This window comes from Rissa tridactyla, chromosome 4 (assembly GCF_028500815.1).
Source record: "Rissa tridactyla isolate bRisTri1 chromosome 4, bRisTri1.patW.cur.20221130, whole genome shotgun sequence".
Taxonomy (NCBI): Eukaryota; Metazoa; Chordata; class Aves; order Charadriiformes; family Laridae; genus Rissa; species Rissa tridactyla.
Window position 1 is genome coordinate 72,436,914 of NC_071469.1, and position 9,142 is coordinate 72,446,055.

Sequence of the window (9,142 nt, forward strand, 5' to 3'; positions counted from 1 at the left end):
CTCCCCAAAGAGCATGGGGGAGCACTGAGAGCCATGGGGAGCGTCCCCACATGGGGGCTGTATCCTGGGATACAGACAAGGCTTGGAGATGAACACACAGAGCAGCATCCCCAGTCCTGGGACGCTGGTGAGGCTCAGGGACCCCTTTATGGGATTTCCCTTCATGTGAGAGAGCAGCTGGAGTGCACGGAGCTCTGCCTGGGGATGGGTGATGCGCCAGCTGGGAGCTTGTGGGTCAGGATTAAGGAGAAGAATGGGATGGGTGTCACTGTAGTGAGTGTCTTTACTGTGTGGGTGGTGAGGCACTGGAACAGGTTGCCCAGGAAAGTTGTCAATGCCCCATCCCTGGAAGTGTTCAAGGCCAGGCTGGACAGGGCTTGGAGCAACCTGGTGTGGTGGGAGGTGTCCCTGTCCAGGGCAGGGGGGTTGGAACCAGATGATCTTTAAGGTCCCTTCCAACCCAAACCATTCTGTGTCTGCTGTAGGCTGCCTGATCAGGAGGAACAAGTGCCTGAGGCCTTCTACAGACAGAAGGAGCCTCATGTTTGCAGGGTCTGGTTTTCATGGGGTATTTTAACCACCGTGGTTATCTGCTGGAGGGACGACACAGCAGGGCATAAGCAACATGCTGGAGGGCATTGGTGATAATGGTGATTCCTGACATACATGACAGAGGAACCAACTAGGAGCAGAGCTGTGCCGGCCCTTGTACTTAGAAACAAGGCAGGGTTCACTGGGGGTGGGGGGGGTGTGCCTGATGCATCAGAAGGTTGTTCCATTTAGAGGGAGAGCTGTGGGATGAGCCCATCTGTCCCCAGGGATCAAAGCCCTACCAGGATGATGGCCAAGGGCGCCTGTCAGAGGAGATCAGAATTTTCGACTAACCTAGCTCAGTTGTATGCAGAAATAAGTCCAAGAAGTTCTCTCAAAGCACTAGCGAAGACTCTCACAACGATAGTTAAAAGGAGACCAAGATGAAGGCTCAAACAGTGCTACTTATTGTTTACAGACGCAAATTTATTAAGACACAGGCACAACTTGGTGCAGGACCTGGACTGGCGTCTCACCAGGGCACAACCTTACCCTCCCAGTTCAGGAAGGTCCCAGTCTCCTTCTCAGAGAGGGAGGAGAGCACCTTCAGCATCCCTTGCACACTCTCATCCACCGTAACAGGGGGCTGCAGGGGCAGAAGGAGAAACACGGCCATTTGTCAAAGGCCTGGCTAAGGTCTGCCCTGGAGAAGACCAGTGCTCAGGGCTTGGGGCTCTCAGAAGTGAGCGAGGGGAGGCCAGCACAGGGCAAGAAGAGTTCCCTGTCTCTCATCTTCTTCCCCCATGTGCCTCCAGCTCAGGGTAACTGCCAAAGAGCTCCCTCAGACCCCAACGTGTCTGGGACTGTTCAATCCACAGCAAGCTCTGCGTTTCCAAATAAAAAGCTTCTTCCAGACCTTGGGCAAAAGCTCTCTTACCTTTTGTGATCCTAAGCCCCCCATGTCTGTTTGCACCCAGCCAGGGTGGAAAGCAACACAGAGGATGCCGTGCTCGCGGTAGCCCAGGGACTGGCACTTGGTCAGCATGTTGAGAGCAGCCTGCGGGGAGAGAGGGCAGGGTGGCGGTGGGAGGGGAAGGGGGGCTGCGAGGGGACACGGCCAGAGCCCACGGCTGGGACAGGGCAGGGCAGGTGGAGCCAGCTCCCCAGGGCACAGGGTGCTGCTGCACTATCCCCGTGCAGACGCCCAGCCCAGTCAAGGGCTCGTCCCGGCACGTCCCTCTGAGGTGGAACCTGGTGCCAGGCAGAGGAATGTGCTGTGAGAGGGATCCAGTGGCTGATGGGAGCTCAGTCACAGCGCAGAGAGGTGCAGGGACTGAGGGGGAGGTTGGAAGGCATGTGAGATTCTTTGGAGAGGAAAACGTCTGTTCTCACGCCTGGCGCAGTGTGGCAGTACCTTGCTACAGCGGTACGAGACAACAAGTCCATAATTCCATAAATAGACTTCCTCAATGGAGCCTGCAGAGCTCGACATGTTGACGATGGCTGCCTTGCTGCAGCTCAGTCCTGAGCCCGGGCTCCCCTGGGCAGCCTTCTTCAGCAAGGGCAGGAACGCCTGCGAGGAAAGGAGAGGAGATAAGAAGAGAGGAGGGGAGAGGATGAGAGAAAACAGGGGTGTGCATGGAGGTGGCACAGGGGAGAGGACCAGCTCCTGCCATAGTGGGTAAGGTTGGCACCAGCACCGGAGCATCCTCCCTCCTCTTCCCACTGCCGCAGCCCACCAGGCTCCAGCTCCTGAGCTCCAGCCCACGGCTCCATGAGCTTCTCACCAAGTGAGAGCCCATTGGGCCCCAAAGCGGGGGCAGGACCCTCTGGCACCCTCCCTTCATGTCCCTGGGACAGCCCAGTTTGGGGAGCCAGCTCTGGGGGAAAGGACACTCACAAGAGCTGCGCTGTGGTTCTGGGGGTGAGGGTCTCACCTGGCCCAGCAGCAGGGGCCCAACCGTGTTGGTGGTGTAAACCTGTGTCATGTTCTCCAGTGTCTCATTCTCAAGTGACTTTGGCTGTGCAATTCCAGCATTGTTGATGAGGAGGTTCAGCCCCGAGCCCCCCAGCTGCTCCCCGACTCTGGCTGCAGCTGCCTTGATGCTGTCGGGGTCGGCGACTTCTGCAGAGCCGACACAGGGGATGTCAGCATCTCCATCGTGGATAGGGGTCCCCTGTGTCCCCCCAGGACCAGCAGCACCCAGTGTCCCCACAGGCAGTGGCCCGTGGGCACGGTTCCCTCCAGGCATGGGGCTCTCAGGGTGTGCGCAGCGCCTGGGCCACACGCCAGGGGAACCGGGGCGAGGGACCCCACCTCAGGGCACCTACCGAGCGGGATGATAACCAGGTTGGGGTGCTTGGAGGCCAAATTCTGTAACTCCTGCAAGAGAGGGACCGCGTGGTCACGGCGGGGCAGGAGGGGCTGCGCAGAGGCTCAGCCTTTCCCAGGCAAAGCCCGTGGGGCTCCGGCTCCGTCCCTGCCCGGCCTCGCGCCCAGCACCCTGCTGCGGCTGCCCCGCTCCCCTCGCACGGGGCTCCGAGCCGCCCATGCACGCCACGTGCCACCATCCCCTCCGCGCACGCCAGGCGCAGCTGCTGCCACGGCCGTCCCGACCCGGCTCCCTGTGCCGCGGGTGCCCGGCTGCAGCTCCAGCCCTTGGCAAAGCCCCTCCCTGCTCCAACCTGCTGCCCCGGCACCCAGCGCTCCCGGCCCCAGGACAACCTGCCGCGGCCCAGCCCAGCCTCACCTGCGCTCGCTGGCCCTTGGGGTCCCGACAACCCGCAAACACCCACTGGGGTGGCTCTGGCAGCTCCAGCAAATGCTGGACAAGCCCCAGGCCGATTCCACGGTTGGCCCCTGTCACCAGAACGGAGCGGACGCGAAGCCCTGCCATGTCACTTCTCCTTCCCCTGCTCCGTCTTGCATTGTTTGCTCAGCTCCCTAATGCTTCTTTATAGCATGTTCCACGGCCACCCCACCCACTCGGGGCTTGAACAAACCCTTGGCTCCAGCTACAACCTCTCCAGCTCTTCGAACTCTAGGACAGAGTTCCTGGCTGGGAGCCAGCCCGCGTTACCAAAGGGCAAAAGTCACTTGGGTTTTCAGGCAAACTCAGCTGACCTTGGGAAACCTGGCCCCGTAATCTCTGGGCAGCCTGGCCAGGAGAATCTGTTGTGGGTGAGGAGGGAGGGAGCAGCATGTGGGAGGGATGTGGGATGTCCCACGGCTTGGGTGGGCTTGACAGCTTCACAAGATGGTCTTTCCACATCGTACCCACAGAACACTGGAAACAGGCTGGTCCCGTCCCGCTTCCCCGGGTCCCATGAGCCAGGTCGTGCCGCAGATGGCTGTGAGCAGACATTCTCTGCCTTGCTCTTGCCTCTTCCAAGCCAGTTCCTACTCTCTGATTGTCCCAGGAAAGACTCGTGGACTGGAGCAAACCCAATGTGGTCTACTGGCAGAAGGCAGTGGACGTGTGTGGCCAGCACATCACGTCTCTGCTGTTCGCGCCCTCCATCCCTTTGGGTGCTGCCTCGCGATGCACTAAGCTCAGTGGCTGCCCCACGGCTTCTGACATGTGGGGGACATCGCTGCTGTTGGGATCTCCCCTCTCTGTTCTCTCACTTTGCAAATTAACTCATGTTATCGCACCTCCATTTTGCAACTCTTCTCATGCTTGTTTCAGGAAGGACAAAAGTTTAGGGTCGGTCTCAAAAGCTTGAGTGTGCCAGGGCTCAGGGGGCTCTGAAGGCTGTGTAGTCTCATCTGAAGGGCCAAGGCCCGAAGCTCCTCATCAGTAAGACAAGTGTCAGTTGACACGGCTGACTGCCATGCCATGGTATTGGTGGACAGCTGGCTGAATATGAGCCCGCAGTGTGCCCAGGTGGCCAAGAAGGCCAATGGCATCCTGGCCTGTATCAGCAATAGTGCGGCCGGTAGGACCAGGCAGTGGTAGGCAGTGACCGTCCCCCTGTGCTCGGCACTGGTGAGGCCCCACCTCGAGGGCTGTGTCCAGTTTTGGGCCCCTCACCTCAGAAAAGACACTGAGGTGCTGGAGCGTGTCCAGAGAAGGGCAACGGAGCTGGTGGGGGGTCTGGAGCACAAGTCACATGAGGAGCGGCTGAGGGAGCTGGGGGTGTTCAGCCTGGAGAAAAGGAGGCTGAGGGGAGACCTTCTCACTCTCTGCAACTCCCTGAAAGGAGGGTGCAGCCGGGGGGGTCGGTCTCTTCTCCCAGGGAACAGGCGACAGAACAAGGGGAAATGGCCTCAAGTTGCGCCAGGGGAGGCTTTGGATAGATATTAGGGAAATTTTCTTCACCGAAAGGGTTATCAAGCCTTGGAACAGGCTGCCCCAGGAAGTGGTGGAGTTGCCATCCCTGGAGGTATTTAAAAGCCGGGCAGACGTGGTGCTGAGGGACATGGTTTAGTGGTGGACTCGTCAGTGTTAGGTTGCTGGTTGGACTCGATGATCTTAAAGGTCCCTTCCAACCCAGATGATTTTATGATTCTATCTGTGAATTCACCATGTGCAGTGTCGCCTCAGCTGGGTGGGTTCTGGCTCTCTCGAATGACACAGACTGATGGGGGAAGACCAGGACCGTGGGTCTCCTCTGCCCACCCAGAGGAGCCGGGAGGCCAGGAGGCAGCTCAGGGCTGCGGTCATCAGCGTCTCCACCAAACTGGGCTCCATCGGGCTGTGCCTCGGGGTGCCGGAGGCCCCCATGTACCCGTACTGTGCCAGCAAGGTGAAGTGCCAGGGGAGGTGCTGGGGACGCTCTGCTGTGCACCATGCCCGTGGAGGGGAGCCCATGGGGGCACCCACCCACCCCCGGCCACCCACCCCCTGCCTGGTCCTCCTAAGTGTAAGCACCGAGACCGACACAGCAGCACCGGGACTGAGCCCTTCAGGCGGGTGGTGCCGATGCTTTACCCCAGGGAAAAGTCCCTTTTCCCACCTCCACAGCCATTTTCTGGCTGGGAAATGTCCCCCCTCCTGCCCACCCATGCCCCGCGTGGTGCTGGCACAGCAGTGCCCTCTTCCAGGCTGCCCAGAACACGGTGACGAGGTGCATGGCTGTGGAGCTCCAAGAGAAGGGGTCTTATGCGCGGCCATCCATCCAGGCTGGGTGAAGACCGACATGGGGAGGAAGGAGGTTCTGGGCTGTGCAGGGAAGGGTTGGCAGGACCAGGTCACCCCACCAGCTCTCCTCCCTCTCCGGGAAGGGAGGGCACTTGTTCCGGGAGCCCCAGGACCCACTCTGGATCCTGCATCTCTGTGCACATGGGGCTGGAGGCTCTGGAGCCGCGCCGGGGCAGAGAGGGAACCACGGGCCATGGCAGCCCTGCCAACAGCGGGCCCAGGAGGGCGTGGAGGAGAAAATGACAGCAGCCTGGGGAGATGTCAGTGTGGGGCCAGGCCTGCTGGGCCCCAGGCTGTCCCGATGGGGAGCGCGGTCACCCAGACGAGCGTCACATCCCCGCATGTCCCCAGCCGCAGCGGCTGGTGGCCGCTCATCCCAGGGCTGGGCCCTTCCCCTTCCCCTTCTCCTCCCTCCTCACAGCAGTGCCAGCCATGCTGGACCAGTGCCGCCCCCTCCTCAGAGGCTGCTGCTTTCCTGCCCAAGCCCCCCGCCCTGCCTGGGGGGCCGGGACCACCCCAGAGCAGGGGCTCCTCCAGGCCTCGGGGCTCGCTCCCCAGCAGCCCCGTCCTGGGCTGAGGAGAGAGCGGGAGGGGATGGGACAGGCTGCCATGACAGGCAGCCCCGGCCGAGCCTGGCACTCGCTGCCCATATTCTGCCTGAGTGCCGTGTGTCCGTCTGTCCAGCTGCCACCCAGCGTCCCCCGACTGAGGGGAGAGGGCAGCCGGTCCCTGAGAACCCCAGCCCCTCGGGCACCCCAGGTGGAGCACAGCCCCGGGGGTGCCCCGCTGCTGGGCAGGGTGAAAGCCAGCCCACGGGATGGTCGCCAGCCCTGTGGATGCTCGGGACATCTCTCTCCTGCCGGGAGAGGGGCTGTGCCCCGTCTGCGGTGCCTCCTGGAGGGGATGTCCCCAGAGGCTGGTCGCGCTGCCACCGCACCCACGGGCTGTCCCTCGCAGGGACCCAGCGACAGCCGTGGGGCGGGCGGGCGGCTGCGGGCACCGCCACAGCCCGGGGTAAGGAGCGTGGCCGCACAGCAGAGACGGTGGCTCTCGGGCAGGGCTTTATTGATGTCGGGGGCCGTCGGGAGCAGCGGCAGTGAGCCCCGCTGCCAGCAGGCCAGGCCGGCATCTCACCAGGGCACGACCTTCCCTTCCCAGTCTAGGAAGGTGCCGGTGTCCTTCTCGGAGAGGCAGGAGAGCACCTTCAGCATCCCTTGCACGCTGGCCTCCACTGTCAGGGGGGGCTGTGGGGAGAGGGGGAGAGGCAGCCCGTGCCCGAGGAGCAGCTGGGCCAGAGCCAGGAGCTGCCGCAGGGCGAGGGGAAAGGCGGCAGCCCCGGGCAGAGGGGCCGAGCAGGGAGCCGAGGGCATGGGGGCAGCCGGGGCTGGGGCAGCCGCCCGGGCAGGGATGGGAGGTCGTGGTTGGGGGCTGCGGGCAGCGGCTCCCTCCCGGGGGAAATCAGCAGAGGGGCTGTGAGGGACCCGCCGCGGGGAAACTCCTACCGTGCGTCCGGCTGAGCTCCCCATGTCGGTTTGCACCCAGCCAGGGTGGAGAGCAACGCAGAGGATGCTGTGCTCGCGGTAGCCCAGGGACTGGCACTTGGTCAGCATGTTGAGAGCAGCCTGCGGGGAGAGAGGGCAGGATGGCGGTGGGAGGGGCAGGGGGGCTGCGAGGGGACACGGCCAGAGCCCACCTGGGGCCAGTCAGGGGAATGTGCCATGAGAGGGATCCAGTGACTGCCTGGAGCTCAGTTATAGCGCAGAGAGCTGCTGGGACTGAGGGGGGAGACATTGGAGGGCTTGAGCAGTTTCTTGCAGAGAAAAGAAGGTTGGACCCGTATTCCGCAAATCACACACCTTGCTGCAGCGGTATGAGAGATTATTTGCCAGATCCCAAAAATAGGCTTCCTTAATGGAGCCCCCAATGCTAGAGATGTTGATGATGGCTGCCTTGCTGCAGCTCAGTCCTGAGCCCGGGCTCCCCTGGGCAGCCTTCTTCAGCAAGGGCAGGAACGCCTGCGAGGAGAGGAGAGGAGATAAGAAGAGAGGAGGGGAGAGGATGAGAGAAAACAGGGGTGTGCATGGAGGTGGCACAGGGGAGAGGACCAGCTCCTGCCATAGCGGGTAACGTTGGCACCAGCACCGGAGCATCCTCCCTCCTCTTCCCACTGCCGCAGCCCACCAGGCTCCAGCTCCTGAGCTCCAGCCCACGGCTCCATGAGCTTCTCACCAAGTGAGAGCCCATCGGGCCCCAAAGCGGGGGCAGGACCCTCTGGCACCCTCCCTTCATGTCCCTGGGACAGCCCAGTTTGGGGAGCCAGCTCTGGGGGAAAGGACACCCACAAGAGCTGCGCTGTGGTTCTGGGGGTGAGGGTCTCACCTGGCCCAGCAGCAGGGGCCCAACCGTGTTGGTGGTGTAAACCTGCGTCATGTTCTCCAGTGTCTCATTCTCAAGTGTATTGTTTATCAGCATCCCAGCATTGTTGATGAGGAGGTTCAGCCCTGAGCCCCCCAGCTGCTCCCCGACTCTGGCTGCAGCTGCCTTGATGCTGTCGGGGTCGGCGACTTCTGCAGAGCCAACACAGGGGATGTCAGCATCTCCATCGTGGATAGGGGTCCCCTGTGTCCCCCCAGGACCAGCAGCACCCAGTGTCCCCACAGGCAGTGGCCCGTGGGCACGGTTCCCTCCAGGCATGGGGCTCTCAGGGTGTGCGCAGCGCCCGGGCCACATGCCAGGGGAACCGGGGCGAGGGACCCCACCTCGGGGCACCTACCGAGCGGGATGATAACCAGGTTGGGGTGCTTGGAGGCCAAATTCTGTAACTCCTGCAAGAGAGGGACCGCGTGGTCACGGCGGGGCAGGAGGGGCTGCGCAGAGGCTCAGCCTTTCCCAGGCAAAGCCCGTGGGGCTCCGGCTCCGTCCCTGCCCGGCCTCGCGCCCAGCACCCTGCTGCGGCTGCCCCGCTCCCCTCGCACGGGGCTCCGAGCCGCCCATGCACGCCACGTGCCACCATCCCCTCCGCGCACGCCAGGCGCAGCTGCTGCCACGGCCGTCCCGACCCGGCTCCCTGTGCCGCGGGTGCCCGGCTGCAGCTCCAGCCCTTGGCAAAGCCCCTCCCTGCTCCAACCTGCTGCCCCGGCACCCAGCGCTCCCGGCCCCAGGACAACCTGCCGCGGCCCAGCCCAGCCTCACCTGCGCTCGCTGGCCCTTGGGGTCCCGACAACCCGCAAACACCCACTGGGGTGGCTCTGGCAGCTCCAGCAAATGCTGGACAAGCCCCAGGCCGATTCCACGGTTGGCCCCTGTCACCAGAACGGAGCGGACGCGAAGCCCTGCCATGTCACTTCTCCTCCCCCTGCTCCGTCTTGCATTGTTTGCTCAGCTCCCTAATGCTTCTTTATAGCATGTTCCACGGCCACCCCACCCACTCGGGGCTTGAACAAACCCTTGGCTCCAGCTACAACCTC

The 9,142-nt window shown here is 62.8% G+C and overlaps 2 protein-coding genes across 2 annotated transcripts; both read right to left on the reverse strand.

The window, feature by feature from the left end:
- Positions 1-1,016: 1,016 nt before the first annotated feature.
- LOC128909138 (C-factor-like) lies at positions 1,017-3,442 on the reverse strand. Its single transcript, XM_054200406.1, has 6 exons — positions 3,282-3,442; positions 2,863-2,914; positions 2,469-2,656; positions 1,946-2,104; positions 1,469-1,588; positions 1,017-1,177 (listed from the first exon to the last, which is right to left on the reverse strand). The coding sequence occupies exons 1-6, from the start codon at positions 3,426-3,428 to the stop codon at positions 1,064-1,066; spliced, it is 780 nt and encodes a 259-aa protein (XP_054056381.1). The 5' UTR covers positions 3,429-3,442; the 3' UTR covers positions 1,017-1,063.
- A 3,347-nt stretch (positions 3,443-6,789) lies between these two features.
- LOC128909137 (C-factor-like) lies at positions 6,790-9,142 on the reverse strand. Its single transcript, XM_054200405.1, has 6 exons — positions 8,868-9,142; positions 8,449-8,500; positions 8,055-8,242; positions 7,532-7,690; positions 7,178-7,297; positions 6,790-6,919 (listed from the first exon to the last, which is right to left on the reverse strand). The coding sequence occupies exons 1-6, from the start codon at positions 9,012-9,014 to the stop codon at positions 6,806-6,808; spliced, it is 780 nt and encodes a 259-aa protein (XP_054056380.1). The 5' UTR covers positions 9,015-9,142; the 3' UTR covers positions 6,790-6,805.

Bases quoted from the DNA above. Each gene is read 5' to 3' on its own strand.
- LOC128909137 (XM_054200405.1), bottom strand. From the start codon at position 9,014: ATGGCAGGGCTTCGCGTCCGCTCCGTTCTGGTGACAGGGGCCAACCGT. The intron at 7,691-8,054 runs GTGAGACCCTCA...CTCTCCTCGCAG, and splicing joins GGCCCCTGCTGCTGGGCCAG to GCGTTCCTGCCCTTGCTGAA. The intron at 6,920-7,177 runs GTAGGAGTTTCC...CTCTCCCCACAG, and splicing joins GGAGCTCAGCCGGACGCACG to CCCCCCCTGACAGTGGAGGC.
- LOC128909138 (XM_054200406.1), bottom strand. From the start codon at position 3,428: ATGGCAGGGCTTCGCGTCCGCTCCGTTCTGGTGACAGGGGCCAACCGT. The intron at 2,915-3,281 runs GTGAGGCTGGGC...CCTCTCTTGCAG, and splicing joins CCAAGGGCCAGCGAGCGCAG to GAGTTACAGAATTTGGCCTC. The intron at 2,105-2,468 runs GTGAGACCCTCA...CTTTCCTCGCAG, and splicing joins GGCCCCTGCTGCTGGGCCAG to GCGTTCCTGCCCTTGCTGAA.